The 24,830-nt window shown below is 41.4% G+C and overlaps 1 protein-coding gene across 1 annotated transcript in view; it reads right to left on the minus strand.

Annotated features, from left to right (window-relative positions):
* Positions 1-24,830, minus strand: part of ANKRD44 (ankyrin repeat domain 44) — a 141,883-nt gene that overhangs the window by 55,096 nt on the left and 61,957 nt on the right. The window contains exons 2-5 of the mRNA XM_068407361.1: positions 21,908-21,991; positions 12,108-12,186; positions 4,482-4,552; positions 770-970 (exon numbers count right to left, since the gene is read on the minus strand). Coding sequence (XP_068263462.1) covers positions 770-970; positions 4,482-4,552; positions 12,108-12,186; positions 21,908-21,991 — 435 coding nt within the window. The remainder of the gene's footprint in view (positions 1-769; positions 971-4,481; positions 4,553-12,107; positions 12,187-21,907; positions 21,992-24,830) is intronic.

Raw genomic sequence — 24,830 nt, forward strand, 5'->3', positions numbered from 1 at the left:
GAGCTTTAGATTATGATGGTTAGATTCAAGCATTACTTCTTCCTACAGTGCAGTATTTTAAAGGCCAAACATCATCATCGTTCTACAGGAACTACCATACCTCTTCTTTCTTTTAATTACAAGTACAACTGATCAACTTTTGTTGACAGAAGCCTACTGTTCCAGTCTAAGAGTTATTATTCCATATCTAGATCTTCAGGTGTGGAATGGGCAAACGAGGATCTTTGGAAAGATGCTAGCAGAACCCTTTACATAGGAGCTTTATTTACAAAGGATGTTTTTTTCATATAGAAACAGTAATTAGACTAGAATGGTTTGCTTGTATAAGTAGCAAAAACAGAAGCACATTTTCTAGAAGACTAATTAGAAAAGCAGACCAACTGGATCTCATATAGCTGAACATTTCTTTGGTATGAAGTGAATCCATCGGTTTTCCCTTCTTTCCATTCTGCCACTTTATTTTCACAGGCAGTCAGGGGCAGAACAGCCAAGGACACACTTGAGCTGCTGGAGCTGGTGGCCCAGCCAGCTCTCCCAGTCTGCATGCACACCTCACTTGCATGCCAGCTCTGTACAGGTGCTTCTCAGCCACTCTCTCATTCCTGCAGCTAGGAAACCTGGCACACAGTTGGGAAAGCAGCTGACTGATAGGAATTGTGGGGGCCAGGGATATGGGGCTGAGTGTGGACCCAGCCACAGCAGATCAACTGTTCGAACCAGGAAAACAAATAAATAAATCAACGATCAATTATGCTCTTAAATAACTCACCTCAATGTGGCCATTCAGAGCTGCATGGTGCAACGCTGTCCGTCCCCCTCGGTCAGAGACGTTGACGCTGCTCAGCATGGGGATGATGACTTCCGCGCACTTCACTGCCTTGTTTGCAGCTGCCACGTGCAACGGCGTCTGCCAGTTCTTGTCCCGAGCATTGACATCAGCCGAGTGCTTAATCAACACTTGCACTGCTTCCTGCAACAGCAACACAGTTATACCCGTAAACAAGTGGTTCAAACAAATACAGGGCCCACGTTCTTGACAGCACAATCATATCATCTACACGTGTTACTTATGCACACCAGACATGTCCAGGAGGAGAGAAGGAGAAAAACATTTATCTAAACAACCTCCCAGGTTAGTGCATTGGTATTGTTGATTCAAATGCCAGAGTACACATCACCTTTGCTGTCATTTAGAGCAGCGCCTTCACAGACAAAACTTCCCAGTTTGATTGTACTATGTACAAAGCTGCCTGTGCAGAGAGCCCAACCTGTTTGGTTGATTAACCTTCAACACCTCAGTTATCACAACTGTGCTTTCATTGAAGAAATGAATGCACTTATTTGAGCTCACTGTTACAGAAATTATTTACAAAATGAAAAGCACATAATTTTGGACAGGGAAATCATAGCAAGCTGCTGTAAGTTTTATTTATAAACAGCTAGAAAGAGGAAATAAAAGAGAATATGTGAAAACAAAATTTTGGCTTTGCAAAAACATGAGAATCACAGGCAAGGGTTGATGCTGGTGTCCCCAAGTTAGCATTAGCATTCCTTCCCTCCCTGAGGGCTGAGCACAGGCCAAGGGTCTTCACTGCAACATCCATTCTGTCAGCCTGAGACCAAACAACATCTTTCAAGGTTAAATTTGTTAGTTAAAAGTTAGTATTTTCCAGTGAGCAAATGTACTGTTCTTTCTTGAAAGACTGTCTCACTGGAGAGTTCACAATCAGTTCTTTTCTGCCTCTACTCATGCATCTGCCAGTAAGCAAGTCAGATGAAAAAAAAAAAAGTCTCTCTCAAAATTACATTTTGTTTCTTCTTCCTTTTTTCCCCACAAACAAAATACAAAGGGACCTCTGGGACACAGTGGCATTCAAGTAGCCTTGTCTGCTAATTACAACTCACAGCTGGTAAGTGGGAAAGCCCCTTACCAGGGGGAATATAGTACCTTATTCTTTTTTACATAAACTGGGAAGTTTTCTGGTAAGCCCAGACAAAACTGTATTAATGAATAACAAACACATACAATGTGTTTAAAACAGCACTTTTGTGTCTCGAATGGCCCAGGAGAGCGCCTGCAGTCTGTATCAACAACACATCCATTACTAGGAGTTTTAGTTCTTTGTCCTCAACCATCTCAGCAATTTCACTTTCTACTGACACCTCACAAACTGTCCTCTAACAGATTTGTTCAGTTAGTCACATTGCACCTTTTACAGCACCAATAGTGACACCATTGATGTCTCAACAGGGTTTTCTTTTTTAAATTACAGGCCTATGAATTTAAGTGTCATTTAAATGTAATTCACTGCAGACCTACCCAGCTGGGACATGAAGTCAGCAGGAAAATTCACGCACTTTGACTCTTAATGAAAGAAGGAAAAAGTTAAAGGAGAATTTTTAGAAGTAAATTGTAAGGCACGAAAAGTCTAAGCTAAAAATATTTACCCTTTTTAAAAAATATTTTCACATTTTTATTTACATCTGCAACTCTGCTGCTCTATCAGATTTGGGATCAAAACGTTAAAATCCTTATGCAGAAGTTTTAATTTTATTACTTTCAAGAGCATGAGCTACACCTTTTTATTAACATAATTTCTACATGTGCATGCAGTCCACAGCCATGGTGGAAGCCTCTGTATTCAGTGTCTGTAGCTATCCCAAGTTATCAGAGTGAAATCTCTTTACTTTTTCAAACCATGTGAGGCTGAAAGCTGACACGTCCATTAACAATCCTGCACAGACACACCTGAGGGTTGTTGCTTTGTAAATAAACATTTAAATCGCTAAAGCCCACTTGAAAAATCATTAAGACTTAAGTAAAATGTGTTCATGCTTTTAATCAACCTGTAAAAGGGTGCAAGGAGACAGCTTCTGAATCCTGCGAAAGCTTCACAGTAAAGGATTGATAGTAAAACTTAAAACTTGCAGGTGATAATTCTAAAAGAAACTGAGCTCACGGGAACTTCAAAAACCACACTGAGTCCTACTGGTCAACATCTGGACCATGAATTTCATCTCCTACTGTCACTGTGAACTATGAATTCAATACTATCACTATCAATTTCACCCTATTGAAGCTGCGCATTTATTAGCCTATGCAATAAAGTAAAAGCAGCACTGAAAAAGCCTCAAAACGCTGAGTCTGTGTCAAAATTATTAGCAAAAGTAGCAATTATCATATAAGTAACAAAGGAAAAGGACCAGGAGAAGAAAGCTATGTGTGATTATAAAACATACAGCAGCCCACGAAATAGCACAAAGGCTGGTGCCTTCCCCTGCTGCCCCACTGTTGCACCGGGGTGCTCGCTTGGAGGGACCAGAACTGCCGGCACAATGAAAAAGTTTCTCATTGTGCAATTGGCCTTCAGCTGCCAAAGAGTTAAAGATGAGGCACAAACCCAAAGAAAGACATAAATTTTCTGTTAGGACTGTCACTGGCAATAAGAATCATGTACTCTGACACATCCAAAAAAAGAAACCAAACACATTGCAATTCCCGCATCACTAAGATTGTGGCTGTTTTTTAAGGTTTAAGGCTGACCTTTGTTTTCCAACATGGCTTTTTGTATGTTGCCTCATCGCAGCATTCATACTCTATCAGATATTCCTTTCAGAGGGTTTCAGCGGATGCCAGCAGCTGCGAAGCTCAGCCAGCAGCCAAACAATGCCCAAGTTGAGAAGTGAGCCCAGGATTCCTGCCTCCAGGCTTGACAAGCACTGGGACTCTTACAGAGGGGATTCAAGTCCATCAGTCTCTGGAAGACAGCCACCCTCTGTCTCTTTCACAATGCCTCCCCTCGCCCCCAGCAGCCAATTCGGTCTGCAGTTGGGCTCACTGTTAACTGAGTATTAGGAGGATAAAAGTATATGGGGAGGTCCAAAATGGAAAGCCAAGAATAATGGTGCGGTCGAAAACACAGTCATGCCTGAGCTGCATTCCTGATAGTTAACTGCTGCTCCTTTTTGAGATAGCAACGGAAAAAGTACAACATGATGCCAGATTTCTAGTTGTCAAGTAGAAGAAATATGGGCTAACCCTCCTTTATGCATGAATCAAATGCATTAACAGAAAACCTAATGGATGCCTTGAAATGCAATTAAGCAAAACAAACTATGTGGTAATATGTGTTGGATCACACACACATCCACTCCCTTCTGGCACGCGTACAGTGTGCACACATCCATATGGACTTATTCCTCTTTATTTCACCGCTTGAAGATGATGTGGCCACTGCAGACCACCATGGACTCTATCCCACTTCAGTCCTGGTCACTCAGTCCAGCTGACAGTTGCTCAATATGACTTGCTACGGTAATGTAAAGCATTCCACAAGATGAAAATCAACCTCGTTAAAGCTCAAAAGCAGCTATAACTGACTTGTAAAAGCTGGCCTCCGGCTGTAACACTAAAGGCCACAGCAAATGCTTTCCCTGTACGTAGTTCACGTGCAAAAGCAGGGTAATCAAATCTTACTCACTTCACTTCTTGAAGCAACTGCTCGATGGAGAGGAGTCAGCCACATATTGTCCTTGGCATTAACACGAGCGCCTGCAAGTAAACAGCAGAGGTTACATCCGTGCCTTGGGGGGGGACACTGAAAGCCTTGCCCAACTGGTTTCCTACTAACAGGAGCTGAGCTGTATGTGGTACTCTCAGCGCTCCCCACGACTCTCCAGGCACCCTGTTCACCCTGGAAATGCATTTCCAGATCCCGGATACACAGGAGCTGAAGCACGACTGAGAAAGAAAGGAACTGGATAGGGTGGACTATTATCAGGAACAGCCTTGTTTACAGGACACAAAAGCAGCAAGATTTGTTGTAAGGGATTACATATGCATGTATGTATGTACGTACATGTATGTCTATGTATACGCATTTTTCTAGATCAACTGATACAGCTGGAGAAAAGACAGCAACCCTTTGCTCAGGGCACGCTGCTGTCTGCAGGCATAACGAAGGGAACAAGCCTGAACAACTGTCTCTCGTTTCCAGCTCCATCAGCAGACCACTAAAGATATAACCGCTTCCCTGCCTCGCGAATCTTGCTGGGATCAAGAAAACAGGATGGGGAAATGCTCAGATGGAGGAGGAAACTGGGCACTTACTACCTCAGCTTCTGTGGGTGTTATCCAACAAACATCAGAAGAGGGATGAAGGAGACTATCCATTTGCCTTCTGTGCGGTCCGGTGCTAATGTGCACTCCCACAAAGACAGCTGTGCAAGAGGATGGGTTTGGGGTGGCTTGCCAGAGCAAAGGATAAAGGAAGAATATTTAACGACTACAGCGGTGCTGGCTGACTGCAGACACAAAAAAAAGGATCCTGTATATTTGTGTGATGAACCAGATTTGTTTGAAAGAAATATTAAAGCTATCCACTGATGTGACACCCCAAAAAGGAAACCCAGTGAAAAGTTCTAGAGAAACTAATTTTCAAAAGGGCTTAAACTGAAAACATTGTACCTCTCAGGTCTGCAGGTAGCAGTACTAGTCTGAGAACACTAGTACATGCAGAAAATTTTATAGAAGCACAAGCATCACGCACGTAGTCTGGAGGAGCCTCTCAACTTCATGAACAAAGCGATTCTTAAGCTTCATTTTGCACCACAACTTAAGTGCGTACAAAATCCTGTAATTAATAAATCACACTCTCTGAATCAGAAGTACTTTCCGAGAGCCATTTCTCAGGAATATTAAGGTGCTTGCCTCTGAGTCACAGTGGTTACTGGGAATTGTGCTAGATAATCAGAGAAGAAACAAGTTCTTTCATATTTCCACAGGCTGGGATATAATTTTTTGGCTGCAAAAAAAAAGGAAAGCCACTTTCGTAACTATTGCAACAATTAGAGGCAATCCTCCAAACTCACCTCAGAACCTCTTACCTGGTGGCACAAACCTGCCCTCTGGAAAAACACCCTTTAGAAAAGACAACAGTTTCAAAGCGTTGCCTAATGAATCTATTAAGGAAGGAGGCTGTTCCCTTCTTTCGTTTTCATGAGAAGGCCATTATGGTTGATACATGTTAGGATCCTGCCCTTTGCCTACACTGCCTGAGGCTCCAGAGACACGTAAGGCAAAAACCACCACCACCAGCAGGAAGCTGGCAGACAGGACTCCGAGGCACCTTACGCTATACTGATTTGGCCTGGTAGGGGCCTTGGGGATGCAAATTGCCTAGATGAATTCCTAATGAATGCCACCAAATACCTCCTTCCGGGTTTAGAAATTTATTTTGTATTTGCCTTGATTTTTGGCCTTTATGTTCTTAACTAAGGGCTCTCTTGGTTTATTTCTGCCCATTCACTAACTCCTAGAAGCAGATGATTGCAAATCAGAAAGGCTTATGTGTGGAGTAGCAAAGTGTGACAAACATATCATTCCTCAGTATTCAACAGCTCCAGTGGCATTGGTGAATACGAAGGTGATTAGAAAACCTACGGAAGTGTCTCCATCAGTAGCTATTCACTGATCCACTCACCCTTTGAGAAACTGAAATAGTTGCCAAGTAAACAGCTAAAGAAAATAATAAAAGCAAAACAATACCAGTATAAATAAAATCATACAGAGCATGTTATCAGCCTTTTCTTCCTCAGATGTTTCCCACATTACCTCTTTATGTGACAAAGTGAAATTGCTCTTACATACCTAATTCAATGCATCGGCTGAATACGTTCGTGACTTCTGTTTTTAAGGAGCTGCACAATTCAGCTCTTACCTGTTACAGAAGCTGCTGTTGTCCATTTACTGAGATGTATGTGTTCTGAAGAGCCATTTTGAAATGTTTCCCTCTATACTGCCCATTTCCTTCACCAAAATGCATCTTTTAGTTTCCCTTTCAGGCAATGGTTAATGACAATAAAAAACTTCACCAGCACTAATGTGCTGCTTCAGGGACAGAAAATATCTGCCATTTCAAAGGAGAGCAAGTAACACTCATGTTTTCAAAGGTGTCCTCTACACTTCGCGAACTTGAGTGTCCACCCTGTGACAGCCCGGGGGACAGCTCTTTGAAAGCACAGAGCAACACAGAAATCCAACTCAGAAGACTAAGTGCTGTACAACATGCTAAGGCACCTAAAATCAGCTGTACCCAAAAATCAGAAGCTTAAATTTTCAAGTCCATCCCACAACACTTCCTCAAAGTCACCCAGAAATTCAGTGTCCCCCTCTCTTCACTCTGGACCAAGTACCTTAACCGTGTTTCAGTGCACTTCCTACAATACTCCATGAATTAATCTGTGTGTTTATAAGGACAAGACGGCTGACAACACACTCAAATTGGTGTATATGGTGTCCTTCATAGTACAATCTTCCTTGAAAAGATAAACTGCTTTAAAGATTTCCCTTAACATCCTTCCAGGTAGCCACAGCACCTGCCCACCCCCATAAAATATCCACTTTTAAAAAAGCCTCTTCAGAGAAAGATCTTTTCTCAGCCCCATCCCCTGAACTCTGCCCATGGGTACGAGCACCCTCGAGGGCCTGAAGGAAATGCTTGGCCTTTGGATTTGGTCTGCGAGGCTGAAGTAGACAACATAACGTATAACATTACAGATAAAATCAACAGAGAGGAAACTTTCTGTAATCCACTCTTCTTTAACATGGCTGGTTTGTAATCTTTGCCATCTTTCACTCTCAAATTTTTCTGCCAAAAGAGGAAATAAATCTGAAATTGCCTCTATTCTTTTGAGATCTGAAATAAACAATCTGATGCTGGCTTTCAGGAATAAAGTTAACATCTCTTTATCTTAACCAAAGTACAATTTTCCATCCAGCACATCTGCCAAATCCACAGGTCTCCAATAAATCTAGATTCTTCAGTCTTAACTCTCTGAAATCGGGGATGGTCAACAGAGAACTCTACTCTTTAACCTATTAATGACATCATTAATGTGCACCTTTCCAACTCCTGCTCTGAGACACAGCAACAGACACACAAAAACATAAGGAATGCCCCCCGTGGCCCACCATACGCACAGAGACACACAATACAAAGCAAAGATCAGCACAAATAAAATACAAGAGAGCAGCACCAGCTGATAGACGGAACCGGGACCCACAACACGAGAGGAACACACCACCATGTTAGATGTGAACACAGGAACCGAAGAGCCCTGGGAACACCTACATGGCAGAAACAGGAATTTAGGCAGAATCTCCTCAGAGGCAAGTCCAAGCCACTTGCTGGGGAGGGACATGGCCTGGGGATCCCATCAGGTGAGAGCACACAGGTCATGGGTCACTCATGAGGGAGAGCGGAGATAGTCCTTGGACATACGCCAAACTTTCACCCAAAGGAGGTACTCCTAATCTGCAAGGACAGGAATCTCAAAGCCATGGGAACGGCAGAGAAGGCTGCCACTCCAACCCACCTATTCTTTAGCCTGCAATAAAGGAGGAAGCCCTGAACATGGGTTCAAGTTACACAGCGCCTTCCCCTGCTGCCTACACAACAGTGACGGCCCAGAACCTGCTGTGCATGTGACAGTCCCACTTCCAAATCTATGTGGCAGAGCTTAGCAGGAACCCTTCCAAAGCATGCTGGGCTTTGTCCCTTTCCTCAGCTATTGTGCAATTTATGAAGGACGGATGTCAATATTGCATGCATACCTCCAGTGCATGAACTTCTTACCAAGAAGCTCAGAGCCTTCTGAAATAGCAAGGAATGGTAATATTGCTAAGATCGCAAGCTCCTGAGTGAGAAACAAGGTGTAAGGGACTGAATTCAAACATTATGCCCTCAGGCACCAGCTCAAAGCCCAGGAGGAGGAGAAGAGGCACTGGCACAAATGAGAATGGAGCTTGTATTTGCCGAGTCAGTTCTTCTTGCACATCCATGACTGTGTCATCATACAGAGCTTCATTTATGTGAGATGGTTACCCTGGTCCTTCTCCTTCTTGATAGAAAGGAGGTGAAGAAGTGCTCAAAGCTCCACGCTTTCGTGTAGCCAGGAAAAACATAATCACACAGCGCATTTCCCCAGTTTGAACCATATGATTATGGATCAGATCTTTGAGCTGGTGTAAATCCACCTAGCTCTAACATTTTATGGGCCAGGGTGATTCATACCAGTTGAGGGATCTGGCCCTCCCTCTCCTATATCAATTCCAAACAGAGCCCACTTCAGTGGCTACCTAGAAAGCCGTTTCTGGTCTGTCTCCAGCCACCTGGGCAGAAGTTTTATTCATTAGACACTACATTTATTTGTGCTGCCACAAGTTCATGGGCCACAACTCTCAGAATGTGCATATTTCCTTTAATTTTCCTCCTGAGCCCTGTACAAAATGCAATGGGTTGCTACTCCTCCTAGCTTCTACTCATGCTGAGAATATTATTGTTTGATGCCAACACCAAGCATTTTTGTGCTTTCTCTGTGAAAACACCCTCTCATTTTAAGCCAGATAACAAAGTTTTTCTGCTTATGTAACTAAATGTTATGATTAGATTAATCTTTTATGATACACTTTTACTAATACAGTTTACTGAATGAAGAGATGAAGCAAGGGGAAGATGCTGCTCTTGTCTTTGAAGCCCAGTCCATGGAGAGATCACAATAATAGAGGTGTTTATAATAACTCATAAATCTGCTCCTCCCAATCTGATAAACCTCCAAACGTACTCTTGGATACAAGTACTGATGCTCATCGTGAGTAATGATACTTCAGAGATTAAAGAACAACAAATAGGTAGAACATGCAACACAAGATTAATTTTGGCTCATGCTGAGCTAGTTGGGAAAGATCTACACAGTTTCTGCAGACTGAACCCCAGCACAGTCCCACTGACACAAAGTCCAATTTTTAAAAGCCCACATTATAAGTTTCTCACACTCACTTGGATGTATTAAAAAAAAAAAAAAACCAAGAAATATCACCAGCATTTTATGCTGTTGACCAGACAAACCCTATAGCCCGTGGGCAACATTTTGGCAGTCATGTGCTGGAACTAGTGTCCCAGAAGAACACTAGAAAGTCTCCTTCCTTCATGAGGAACATGCTAGAAAACAAGAATGTTCACCAGGACGTTTTTTGATGTTATTGGGATTCAGGGGAGAAATGGGTAGAACTGCTTCACCTTTCTCTTTATGTGGATATTGCCTTGGCCATTACTTGCAAAACTTGAAAGAAGGCATTGCTCCTACAATCTTCTCACACCACAATGGAACAACAGTATGTGACAAACAACACACACTGCAAGAACACATGCACAGATAAAGTTTATTAACTCTTACCTCCCAGTGAAGAAAAGCATGTTTACATTTAGTATATTGAAAACTCACCCAAGCACAACCTGTCAGTGGAGGAATGCTCATTTAAATCACTCTGCTGGCATCAGGGTTAGAGCAGAAAGATCTGATGTATGATGTATGTCCAACTAGTTACCCTCATTAAGAAATCAGACAACTCAAAATGCCCCCAAAAATGTACAGAGGGAATGCATAGCTGCAGCAAACTGAATTCTCATTTTCTGCCTTCTCCAGGTGTGGTTAGGCTGGTAATCCAAAAAAATATATTCATGTCATCTGCAGGCACTGGTTAGCAGCCTGACCTAACTCTGAAATTGGTTGGTGCTCTAAGCAGGGGGCTGGATCAGGTAACCTCTAGAAATCCCTTCCAGTCTGAATTATTCTATATTCGAGGTTGGAAATTAGAAGGTGCCTTGCAATCACAGGACTTTCTAAAAAGAATACACAACTCATTTGAAGCAGCAGTCTAACCATTTGTGAAACCAATCACATGGCAAGGCTGCTTGCAGGGGGGTTTGTACCATAAGGTTCCTTTCAGTCCCACATTCTTAAACCACCATAAGCTTTACCCTTACAGTTCTCCAGTTTAGAAAAACCCCGCCTTTGAAATCTGCAAGCACATCCAGGAGTTTGCCATGAATTATGTGTACTTCTTGAGAGACATCTGCTTTATGCTTTGTTCTGACACATTTTGATCATGGTTTTTGTCACTACAACAGTTTGGAAATTTTTTTTCTCACAGCACTTCTGAAAAGGTAGGTTAGCATTATATTCCTACTACGAGCTAGGAGAAAAAATCCAGGGAAAGTTAAATTAGCGGAGGCAGCATGAGGGATCAAAAGAGCTCTTAACCCAATGTTAAGACTTTACTTCAGTCTTTATGTCACACCCACACGCAATAAATAGAGGCATTTTGAGCACCTATGCCCAAACCTCTATCAGGCTCCCTGTATATGCACATGAACTGTTACTTTTATTCATGATTTCTCATTCTAAAACATTAGATGACAACATACAGGATGAGCTTTTTGGCAATGCCCCAAAAAAGCATTTAAACTAATATACAAAGAGATTTATGCTTTTTAAGGGTGAATGTAAGCATTTACAAATAATGTTTAATATATTTTTGTTTTGACTAAGGTATCTTAAGATAATGTACAAATATAAAATATGTGTGTGTACGTACATATATATACACAGACATATCTTTCTACCCTAAAAACATAAAAAGTTTAGACAAAAACTTTTTTTAAAACAAATTTATCTTTGTTATACCCACAAAAAGATCATATATTTCAAAAATGTATTTGTTAGTACAGATCGGTTCCAAAAAACACCAGTTCTTCTACCTCTGATTTCTGAGTTCTTGGGTTTACATTTGTTTAGATACATCCTACTGCACGGTTTTTATTCTCCAAATCAACTTCCCAACTCTTAGAATCATATTTCTAATGTAAATACCACTTATAATTCATTCAAACTTATTCATAACTTTTTTGCTGTTATTCCATAATAATTTTTGCTTAACAGGAATTCTTGGCTTGTACTCCAGGACGTGAGCCCAGATGTACTTCAGCAAGTTTCTGAGTCCACAAATATTGTCAGTTTGAATGCTTTAGAAGTTTTTAAAAACTAGTTGCTTTTTTTATTAATTCCGCTCAGTCACAGTGCAGGTTTTACATCTGTATCACCAAATTTAAATATATTTTCTAAGCTTGCAACAACTGCAACCATCTCTATGAAACTCAGAAACAGGCACTGCCCAAAGCTCACTCATATATGCTTTCCTGGATATTCCTTGCAGCTTTAAAATTAGCTAATTTAACAGTTAATAACAGAGAGGGACACTGCCTTACCTGACAAAATGAGAAGCTCAATGATGTCTGCATCCCCCAGGAATGACGCAACGTGAAGAGGAGTTCGTTTCTCAGCATCCTATAAAACCATAGATTGTCCAGTTACAAAAGATGGTCAGTAACTACAAACGTTAGTGTTAAAGAGCAATGAATTTATATATAGTGTTTATTTTTCTATGTGTATTTCTGTTTATAATTTGAAATGCAATCTCAACCAGTGAAAGAACAAAATTCAAGGTCTGAACAACACATTTACCTCCAATAATCCTCAACTACTTTATCACTTGGTTCCACTAGACCTTGCAGATACACTGTCTTTACTCTGATATCCTGTTTACAGGTAGATCAAATCAAATCAAATCTAAAATGAGGAAAGACATCATCCTTGGGTCTCTTTCGGAAACATTTTCCACTCTAAGTATTGCAGTGACATAGTTCAGATGCTTCTGGACATCAGACTTTGTAATGCAGTTTGCATCAACAGTGTAACTCCAGGCTCTTCAGAAGGGTATCTCTGGAGAACAGTCTGGAACCACACACAAGGACAAGATGCAATCCTCTTGGGCTACAAAGGTTCTTGTACACCATTCAGCCTTGCTGTCTATAGCAGCCCAAAATGGGCTTGTATACCTTGATCGACTTTTAAAGACAAATAAAGAAAATACTACCAGTCAGGGCTGTGTCTTTAAACTTAGAAGATAATTGCTAATAATGATATATACAACTTCTGAAATACATCTACTTTTATTTGATTTCTGTAATTTTCAGCCTTAGGGAGTCACATTTTCAAGATTTTCTTTTCTAACTTCAAGGGGTGTAAATACAGCGCTTACAAAAACCCTTTCTTTTATTGCTTTATTCAGATGATTCCAGAACATAGACCTTTAAAAGAAACTGCTAAACATTATAATATGGGCAACAAAAATCACAAGAACTGATAATACTGCTAATCATGCTATTCTACCCCTGTTTCCAGTCCTAAATGTATTTCATTTCCATTTCTTAACCACTAATACAGAAAAAGTTCTAAGAGATTTATCAAACTTACCAAATTACAACCTACCAGCATTAACTCCTGTAAGCTGGTAACAGATTCAACACCTTCTGCAAACGATACCAACACAGACACCCTACCAGTATTTACACTCTCTCCCTGAAACATATCTCTGAGCTTGTCAAGTAAAATATTACTTTTAACATGCCTAAGAGGTCATCAGCCGCAACTACTTTGGACTACCTTCAAAGCACGCTATAAACGCGGACAAATCAGCGCGGCAGAACCATTTGTCATGTGAATGCTGAAAATTCTTTTCCAGCACTGAGAGGCAGAGAGAATAAGTTACATTTCATTTTTAGATTTGTACATTTTTTCAAACATACATGATGTATGTAGTCCTCGAATTCTGCTGCAGTGGGTTTTGATCTTACACATTGGGCATGAACATAAACCACTCAAAAATAGATTACGTGACACCCCACTTGTCACAGGTCAGAGGGAAAGATACCTTGCAGAACTTCACCTCCTCACATGGTAGGCAAATTAAAATAACATTAAGCAGTGTCCGTCCAGCAGTGTCCGCTCAGGAACCAAAATCACAAGCTGGATTCTCTCCTATGTTCAGCTCCTAAAACACAATCCACCATGTACTAGCTTTTACAGGCTACATGAGCGCGTACGAGACCTTTCATCAGTATTGCTTCATATTACCTATCCTAAGACTACCCATGGCAAATATGTTAAGACTGATCGAACATTTATACAGAAATAGAACTGGTTTTATTTATTTTTTAGCTTGGTCATTTTAATGCATGAATCTCCTTTAGCACAATGCAGTATTTGTAATAGCTACTGTACCTGTCAGTGATAAATTTTGCAGCAGCTTCTTGCAACACAGCCAAGTTTGGCAACAGAACAGAGTAGTTTGAGTTGAATGCTAACAAGACCATGTGATTTTCTGTATCAGAAAATCAGATGGGGGTCCTAGTGGACAGCAGGATGACTATGAGCCAGCAATGTGCCCTTGTGGCCAAGAAGGCCAGTGGCATCCTGGGGTGTATTAGAAGGGGTGTGGTTAGCAGGTCGAGAGAGGTTCTCCTCCCCCTCTACTCTGCCCTGGTGAGGCCGCATCTCGAATATTGTGTCCAGTTCTGGGCCCCTCAGTTCAAGAAGGACAGGGAACTGCTAGAGAGAGTCCAGCGCAGAGCCACGAAGATGATTAAGGGAGTGGAACATCTCCCTTATGAGGAGAGGCTGAGGGAGCTGGGTCTCTTTAGCTTGGAAAGAGGAGACTGAGGGGTGACCTCATTAATGTTTATAAATATGTAAAGGGCAAGTGTCATGAGGATGGAGCCAGGCTCTTCTCAGTGACATCCCTTGACAGGACAAAGGGCAATGGGTGCAAGCTGGAACACAGGAGGTTCCACATAAATATGAGGAAAAACTTCTTTACGGTGAGGGTGACCGAACACTGGAACAGGCTGCCCAGAGAGGTTGTGGAGTCTCCTTCTCTGGAGACATTCAAAACCCGCCTGGACGCGTTCCTGTGTGATATGGTCTAGGCAATCCTGCTCCGGCAGGGGGATTGGACTAGATGATCTTTCGAGGTCCCTTCCAATCCCTAACATTCTGTGATTCTGTGATCAAGGAACCATGGCTATTCAGTGCTTTATTGATTATAAGCAATATTTTATACCAAACTGTAAATCTGATGGAAATTTGATAACTGAGGGAGTAAAGGACATGAAACAGAAAAGTAGAATTTTTATCCTTCTGTAACATATAACTCTCTGTAAGTATTCTCAGCTTTCACTTTTTAGAATTAATGCAAAATCCTATCAAATTAAGTGAGAATCAAGTCTTCACAGAAAGATGGGTTTAGTCATACAACTGAATTTAAGCTTAATTTCTCCAAGAAGAAGAAAAACCCAAAAATTTCCTCATTTATCACAACCAGGCACAAATCAGAGTTCGCCCTCACATGAACCTGCAGACGAAAAAACCCAATGTCCCATACAGAAAATTTAAAACACATGGAAGAGCCCTACAGGCAACATTTTCAGGAGTTTGGCGGGGCAAAGTCGGCATACAACGCCTGCAGCTGAGCGTGCAGTTGAGCAACTTAATGGAGGAACATCCTCAGGTTCGTGTTTAGGCTCTACACAAGCCTGACAGAGAAAGAGAGGAGCTGGGGCATCCAACCACGCTCCTCGTGTCCTCCTCAAGCCGTGTACCACCTCCAACACGACTTAAATAGCTCACTGGCTTTGTCTCTGGCCCGTGGACTAACGTCTATTCAGCTACAGGTGTCCTTGTGGCATGATGGTAGCAGAAGTAGTAAATAAGTAAATTAATAATGATCTAAAAACTGAAGGCTACAGAGAGAGAGGGGGGAATAAAAAGAAAATTTGTCATGTCAGGGAAAGGTCTGGCAGTACCCCAAACCTGAACACACATTATCAAGGCAAGGAAAGGAGGTGGGGGGAAGAAATGGTAACAGGATTACAAATAGCATTAAGACAAATAATCAGACCTGCTTCAAGTGCAGTTCTCAGAGGAACAAAAGGTCAGTAAGAGACAACAGATAAGCTAAACAATGGCTAGAAAATCGTGCTGAGATGAGAGAAACACTCTCTCCCCAGAACTGTATTAGTGACTTACATTAGTTCACAGATAAGATGATGCTGCATTTTAACACTATCTGTACACATTTTTTTAAAAAAAAAGTACAGATAAAGGAAATTAAGAATTTAACAAACAGGCAATCGAGGACAGAAGGCCTCAGCAAGAAAAACACTCAACACATGCTTAAACTGTTCAAGTGATCACAGTGACACTGATAAGGCCCTTCACAGGCTTAAAGTTAGGCTGGTCCTTAAGTGCTTTATTGGATCAGAGCCCCAGAGTACACGAAGATTAGCAGAACTGGGGCTCGAATGAATCATATCAGCATGTGTAAAATATTCAGGCACATTACAAAAAAGGCCAACAGTTTCTGCTCAACACAGCCTACATCTCAAAGTACATAATGGATTTGAACTTTTGTGTCAGCTGCAGCTGTTCAGATCAGAAGATGATTGGGACAAAGTTATTTACTATTAAAATACAAGTGCAACTGCTACAAAAAATAAATACCCGTATCCTCTTTTTGTCACCAAACTGCCTAAGCAGCCAACAGGAATAGGTCAGCACCAAAGGAAGCGCCACAGAAACCGAGTTAACGAAGTGTCCCTAGTAAGAAGGGTTTGGATTCCCACCACCTCCAAGCGGCCAGCGATCTGCCTGGGTGGCAGAATAAACTGAACTATACTAGAGGCACACGAACGGCTACAAGTTCCATTGATACCAGGCTAAACAAAACAATAACAGAAAGAAACCTCCTGCTCATTAACTACACTTAGATCTGATCATACCTTATTTAAATAGCACAAAGTAGCTGGTACCATTAAAAAACCCAAACATTCAGATACAACTTGACTTCAGGAAAATTAAATATTGGCAACTGGTTAGGAAATACTGAAGAGGCTGAAAGCAAATGAGCAGCTACCTCTTGGGCTATTTACAACCATTCAGAGCCAGAAGTTGATGCTGTGCAAAGAAAATCTCAGACGCTTCAGGATTTCCTCCCTCTCACAGATTCTTTTAGTAAAGCGTGTAATTCACAAAGCAAATCGAAAGACTTAACTGCAAGCACCAGCTGGGAGGTGAAAGTCAAGCTGTGTACCTTATGCCTGGTGCTCGCTCTTCTGCTGTTACCAAGCACAGAAGTTCCCGTCTCAAACTGCAGATCCTAGTTCCAGCACCTCTCATCCCCTCAGTCTTCAGCTTAGCCTCAGAAACGAAGATTTTTCTGGACTGAGTCCTTAATTGCCAAGTGCCCATGAGGTGGAAGAGGCAAATACTTTGATCTTCTAGAGACAAGAAAAGTTATCTTCCCTCTCCTCCCCCATCTAACACTTTCCTTCCACAAGTCTGACAGTAGCTTTCATGCTAGAAAAAGATAATTTTTTAAATTAATTACTTGATTGAGACTGTGGAAACTGTTATCCTAAATTAATGGAAATATTTTAAAGCTTATAGCAGTGAGTTTCCAGTGTAAGGCTCAAAAGCTAGAGTTAAATAACTCCTCCTTTTTTATAAATGCAATATTGACTTTGCAGTGGGTTGATGGCATGGGAGCATACATCACTCATGAGTTGATGGGAAAAGCAGATTTAGAAAATTCAGGTATTTCAGGCTGACGTTGCTGCCTTTGGAGAAAATAGAGCAGCTATAGCCAAACCCTGCCATGATCTTTTAATGGCCTGTACATCCTTAAGTGTCTCAAACATTTTGAGAACAACAATTACATGACTCACCAGCACAGACAGATATATATAGAGATATATATAAAACTTAGTACCCACTAGTATACTAGCATGCTGTAAAAAGCAACTCGCAATATTTCAGACACTCAGTAAACTCCAGCAGGATCTTCTTCATAGTTCAAACATCTTCTTTATAAAATATAAAAAATCCTATTCATTTTCTAAAAGAAAAAATATTTCTTTTAAACTAAAGTCATGCTGGTTGCCTTGCATCACAAACGTCAATGCAATTTTAGTATTCAGTTTCCTTACATTCCTGAGCATTGTTCATAATCTCCTTCTGTAGAAAAAAAAAATATTCTCCATCACTTCCCACTTGAATTAACAGCACATCATCAGCACTATTAGAGGCTAAATACCCACTGAAAACACAGCTATTAGCGAGCACCAAACTGTCATATTGTGTCAAAGCAGCAGGCTTCCAAGTTCTTGAATAAATCCTCCAGAAGACTTTCCAGCACCGCAGAATTACATCTAGAAGAGGCACAGGTACTTCCAGGATAGCTTTATTCTCCTGTGAGACTCCACGGTGCCAAAAAGAAAATCATCATTCCTTGGACGAGAGCAGAGACAAGGATCTGGTTCCCAAGATTACTGAAATACCACACTACGGTCTCTCTCAGTCCCAAGTCAAGCATGTCACTCCAAACTGAACGACAAGCTGGTTTTCACATTAGCTATCCCAAGCATGCAAAGCCTTTCAGACTCACAATCCTAAACGTGTGCGCACTTGTACCCTCCAGCGCTCGTGCCATCTCAAAAAGCATGCTTAGCAATACTACAGACATACGTATCGCTTTTGTGTGTGTGCGTGTGACGACCTGGGTAAAGCTGAATCCTCCTAACAAAGGCAGTCCTGCAAATCTGTGCCTTACCAAGCAGGATGAGAAAAAGACGCCATAAACAGCACACATCCACACCTCCCACAAGGACTTCCTTCTTGCCTGCCTTATCCTGTAATAAACTACCCTCTAAATAATACGTGCTCCTGTGTGTAAGGCCTTGCAATCTCTGCCGGTGCCACTACTTGTTCTTCTGCAGCCCTGCTCCAAAGCTAGAAATGGGCAGGCGATGCCAAGGGTCACTACACCTCCACATGGCTCAAACCCATAAGGAGTGACTGCAGCCCACTTCGATCCGCTGGCTCTGCTTCAATGACAACGAGACAAATTCAGCTAAACCATTACCTCCTTCTAACCTGTCTCATTTTGGCATAAGTGGGTGAGGAAGCATTTGCCCAAGCAGCTCTCGACACCAATGAGCAGTGAGAAGCAGCAGCTTCTCCAGCTGGCAAAGCGTCGAGCAAAGAGGCTACGTGGATCACTATCAGCAACCATGCCCCAACAGCAGAAACAGAAGCAATTAAGTTTTGGGAAAGCAGATGTTGCCTTCAACAGTCACACTGATTGGGGATGGTGTGTGTATATCGTTTACTCTCCTAAAAATATGAATGCAATAGAAGACGTTCTGGGGAAATCAAAGTTTTGCATATATTTTGGTTTTTAGGGTTTTATCCAAGAGAAAAAGCAGCATTAGGGGACAAAGAAATGACAAAGAATAAAAACGGAGGGAAAGAAATGGCTGGTTTGGCTTGCAAACATCTCATCAGTTATGGGTAAGAACACTGGAAGGGGTTTTTTTCCTTTTTTATTTGACCTTGGAATTTCTGAAGGGAAACTAAACTGGAAGACTGAGATGAAAATGGAAATTTTACAGGAAGGATTTTGGTTTAGTAGAAAATCACGACATCGCACATAAGGACTGGGCTCTGCAGACGTAGGGTGCTGCACAGCTGCATGTATTACAAATCACAGCTAACCAGGGGTTACCACTGGATCCAGAATAATCCCTAGATCCTGGGGGTCATTCCCTCTCACTCTTCCCAAGTAAAAAATCACCCCCAAAAATCCCCACCGACACACACATAGTACGATCACCCTGATATTTCTAAATGTACTGAAAGGCAAGTGTAGAGGATATCTACCTGGTCTTTAGTCTGGTGGTTTGGATGGTCCAACCCCATAACCCAAATGCCCTGGGAAAACCGACTGCTGAACATTGCCCACAGACAGACCACATTTCCCACGGAAATAACGTGTGCTCAGTACTCGGTGGTAGGGCATCGCTCACCGCCAGCCAAGTGGAATGCTGTCCATGCCCCCAGGGTCCAAAAGTAGCACCATGGTCCCCCAAAGCACGGCTAGGGACTAGAGAGGTCAAAGCGACCCTTATGGTGGCAGAATGAACTAAAACCACACTTCTAAGCCAAACAGTTACAGCTTTCACTTTGTTGCAAAATAGAAGTCATAATTATAGCAGCATCCAGAACGTAGCCATTTCCACCAACATACACTTCCCGGCTTAGAAAGATACTAATTATTTTACCAGACAGAAAAAAAAAAAAAAAAAAAGTAACCTTCTAAACTTCTGATTTGCTCTAAACTCTTTCCTCTGAGACTAATTTTCTCTTAGGAAGTATGCATATACATCCCTAACTTTGCATAGTTTCTCCATGTGCTTTTTTCTTCTGCCTTCCAAATACCTCTCTTGCCGCAGATTCCAAAAAACAATTCTAAAAACTTCAGAAATCCCCAAAGCTTGCTGCAAAAACAGGGTTTTATTTCGTTTCACCGTCCTACCTGTATTTGAACTATTCCAACATTAACACAGCTAACTAAAACGATCAACAAAGGACAAATCGCTGCCAAACACTGTCAGAGTTTCCTCTCACGTGAGCAACCAAGCACCAGAGAAACACTAACATGGAAGTAATTAAGAACACCCTTAAAATAGAAACGTAAGCACACGGTGCAAATTGCCAGCTTACAGCGCAAGGGGGGAAAACGTTATCTTTTGATCTTTCTTTAGTGACATTTTAGGCATTTGACACTTGTCTGCAATCACCATCCAGAACACAATCCTCCAAATTCGTGTTGACCAGTATTTTTCTAATTATTCCAATGAACACCTTTGGTTTTTGCTTCTGACAAAACAGCTGTTCAGGCAAAGCATTCTTGGATGGACTTTTAGCATCTTAAACAGGACTCTGGGCAAGACCATTCAAGTTCCAATGACTTTTTCTATTAAGTACTATGGTACTCATCTGTAAAATACATATTCTTCATTTAATATCACATCTGACAGTTCAGAGCATCTCCCTAGCCACTATCACTACCACACTTGCAGCCAAAGGACATAAAAACATTTGAGAAGGCTACAATAACCGTGTATAGGGAATGCTATTTTGAAAAACCAACATGAAATACGGAGGAAATTTTAGGACTATCATGCTTATCTAGCAGCTTGGTTTTAGTTGGTTGGTTTTGGTTTTTTCTTTGTTTTTTTAAGACCGTCAGGGAAAACAAATGGAGGAAACTCAAGGGAGATGATGCTTTAAGAAAGTACTTTTAGGAACTTGTTTCAAGAAAACAACCAGGTACTGATAATTATAAGGTCTTCTTTGATCAGATCCCCCATTTAAAACAGCAGCAAGTCTTTCCTTCCACTTGACAGAGAAGGGAGTGGAGCCCCAGCTAACCAGATTGTAGGATCACTTCTCCGGTTCCTTTCTGCAGCTCTGAACCAGATGGTCAGACCCCACTGCCTGCAAAAGCCACAGTGCTAGGACTGCTCCAGCAAACTGCTGGAGTTAGCTATGAATAAACTTTATGTCAGAGAAAGACATGAAGAAAAGGAAGGTTCTTTCCAAAGCCCAGGAAACGCTTGGAAATCACCATTCTGCTTCTGCTTTATATTCTCACCACTGTCAGAGGCCACAGACTGTAGTGAAAACTGGCAGGGTTCATTTCCAACAGTACAGATTTAAGTTAAAAATCAAAGAAGGGGAAAAAAAGAAAACAACTTCTGCAAAAAGACCAACTTGCAATGGAGATTTTTTTTCACTGCCAAAACACTTAACTACTACTTGTTTACAGCTGCTTACCATTATTCTGGCTAGAATAAGCCAATCTGGAGAATAGTAATTCCTTTGTGGGCAAATCGTGGCCAAGATACTGCTTCCTTACTCTCATTGCTGAGACCTATAGTGAAGCTTTATTTCAAGTACAGTCAAATGCTGAATAACAGCTCCCAATCTGCAAAGACTCTTCATAAAAGGAAACTCTACAGAGAGTAAAAATATGCAGCTTTCAGCTGTTTTCATTCATTTTCTCTGTAAGAGAAAAAACAATGTCCCTGACTGACCTGCACATTTGGAATAATTACCATACGCTTAGAAAATTTAAAGTCACCTGCTAGAGATAATTATATTTCAGACTACTAATTAGGATTCCACTGAAGCCCCAAATCTCTAACTTCCAAATAATTTCCATTCTGTTATGTATTAATTACTAAGGACATGATTAACACTGTCAATGCAACAGTTCATAAGCATGGTGCTTACGTATCACAGGTATATAACAGGCCAAGTCACATACCAAGGCGTTGACATCCTCAGTTTTGTAGATCAACATCCGTATCTCTTCTGGATCGCCACTGAAAATCGCTTGGACCAGTGGTGGCTGGAAAAATAAAACAGAAGAAGCAGCATTACAGGTTGGTTTGTTTCTGTTTCAAAGGAGAGCATATTATTCCTGCTAATATTTACTAATGCTGCCCACAGACATTGTATGACCCCAGTAACAAATCACTGGGAGTATCTCATCAGTAAGAACTACCACTTCGCTTGAGGATAAACCGAAACGAGGAGTATGTTTGTATGTATAATGAGTGTGTGTGTGCACAAACAGGGACCCCCATTAGAACAGCAACTTCTGTCAACAACATGCAATTAGCCCAGATGTTCTCCTTGGCATGTAAGGGGAAAACTAATTACATCAGATATTGCTGTGTGCTTGCTGTTGGCACAGATTAATGGTCAAGCAATACACATTTAGAAACAGAACATTATACAGATAATGAATTTCTGGGCAATTACTAAACGTCTTGTATCTTTTTACTGAATAAATATGCAATGAGCACAGTTAATTTTAACCACCCAAGGAGCAAAATAATTATCTTATTGTTTCAAGTCTGTTATTATGCTATCATGAATCGGGATGCATAAATAAATAATCAGGCATACAAGAGAAACAATATGCCCTGCTCATTCCTCTGGCAATGCTGCCGTCACTGCCCGTCAGTGGGAGGGAGGGCTGCATATGCTCAACTGCTCCCTTACACGTCCAGAGCTGGCAAGTTCGGTCCTTCTGCCACAGTTTGCTCTGGACCCCCAGCACCAAATGCCTGAGTTATTAACCAAGCTGGCAGAACACAATCTGCTGAATTAAAAGAAGAAAACCCTTGCTGCTGGAGACTCAGAAAAAGGAAGAGACAAATCACAAAGACACCTATGCCCTGAAGCACATAGTTGAAACTCTTCCACCGTCACCCCTCCTGAAGGCAGGTTGTGCCCCCCGCCCTCCCCGAGCTCGCTGCCCACCTCCAGGCTGCCTCGTGGTCCTACGAGCAAAAAAGTTTGTGGTGCCATGCAATGACCAGAATTTAAAATAACCCTGCAAAATGGAAGCATGCATGACTACTTAAGCACATAAAACCGCAACGGTGCTTAAGATTCTGCAGAATTTAAGTATCTTGTAAACAAGTTATCTCAAAATCCACAAAGAAGCTGGAAGAACGGAGAAAATACCATTTTTTTCCCAATCTTTTCACTGCAAAATTCATCATACTCAAATGTGGAAAATACATTTCTAAGCTGATGGTGTCTATTTTAAGACATATTAATCCCTTATGTCCTTGAGAAAGATTCACACTGGAATTTCATTCTTGCCACTCCTCCAATGAAAAAAAGCAGCATCTTATGTATTTTAGTGGATGTTTGAAGAAGAGAGAAAAAAAATTGCATTTCACTGGAACCACTTAGCATGCTTCCTTCCCGGCCCACATCCGAAGGGTGACAGACTATTCCCCGGAGGATGCAAACACCAGACCTCAGGGTCTGTTCCCTTCTCCCTCATCTACCAAACTCAAACAAATCAGAATTTAGCTAAGAGTGAGACGGTCTCATTTCTGCATTTTTCCCTACCAAAAGAAAGCATTTAAAGCAATTCTCTAATCTTATGCCCACTAGCACGCTAATAAAAATAGTATTTCCTAGACTCAGCACAAACCTAACACTAACAGCTATGAAGAGCCAGTGAATGTTTATGAAATCGGAATACTCACACCAAAATATTTCCATTTCATGTACATTTATCATAATATTTAAATAACAAAATAAACACCAAAGCAGAGAACTCTTCAATTTCAAGCTGAATGGCATCACAACCCAGTGGCCAAGCAACAAATACCCTCACCAGCTCGGATTAGACTCTGAACCCACTTGCAGGTACACTCGGCACCCAACGAAAGGTATCAGCCAGGCTCTGATGACACATAAGCTGAGACTTCAGACAGAGGTACCATCATCAAGAGAAAAACTCAACAAACTTCAAATCGATCGGATTTTTTTTAAAAAGTTCAAATACCGTTACAGGCGATGTTTTCCTTTTAATAGGGAGAGAGTAAAGTGCTGCGCATTGTTCCATTCAAAAAAGAGGAAAGTCTACAATAAGACGGTTTGACCCTTCTTCCTTCTGCCAGAAATCTGAAGCAGACGCCTGCTTTTACAGGAAACGCTTGACCTTTTTAATTAGCATCAGCTACTTAGCGCAGAAAGCAGACTGAGAATAACGCTGTGTTCTTTAAACATACCTAAGAGCCTCATCTCAATTTTTGCCCACCGTACCACAGCCATATCTACGTGCAGTTCCTCACACCAAAGCCCAGTACTTACTGTGCCTCTGAAGCAGGCTATAAGGCTCACACTGCTGGGATACACCACACCTTTGCTGGCAGCTGATAGCTGCCAGATACCCATTTGCAAAGGCCTTCGTCCTTCAGCCCTTTTCTCCATGAGACTTACTTTTTATAAATTAATTACAGTAGAATCTATCACTGCTAATTGTAACAGCAAGAAGCAGAGATAACAGAGAGTGATCAGAGCCTGTGAATTGGAAAGGACAGATAAAACCAGTACAGGTTAATAACCATCTTGAGTCACTGCTGTACAGCTGTCTCCAATTGGCCATTTTTCTAATTTTCTATTTCATGATTTTACTTCATTTTCAAAGGTATTAGTTTTGAAGTGAGAAACACATTATGGTTAAGGAATTTTTATTATATATTAAGACATGTTTCTGTGTAAGATGCAGTCATGTGTAATGACCTGTTTAGGAAAAATATGTGAGAAGTGTGTTGCAGCATTGTTACGGCAGTTTGAGGTCAGAGCTGAGAATGTGCATCCGCATCCATCAGCACGATGGAAAAGGTACTGCTTCATGCAGGAGCTGACAGTGATGA

This window comes from Nyctibius grandis, chromosome 9, assembly GCF_013368605.1.
Source record: "Nyctibius grandis isolate bNycGra1 chromosome 9, bNycGra1.pri, whole genome shotgun sequence".
Taxonomy (NCBI): Eukaryota; Metazoa; Chordata; class Aves; order Nyctibiiformes; family Nyctibiidae; genus Nyctibius; species Nyctibius grandis.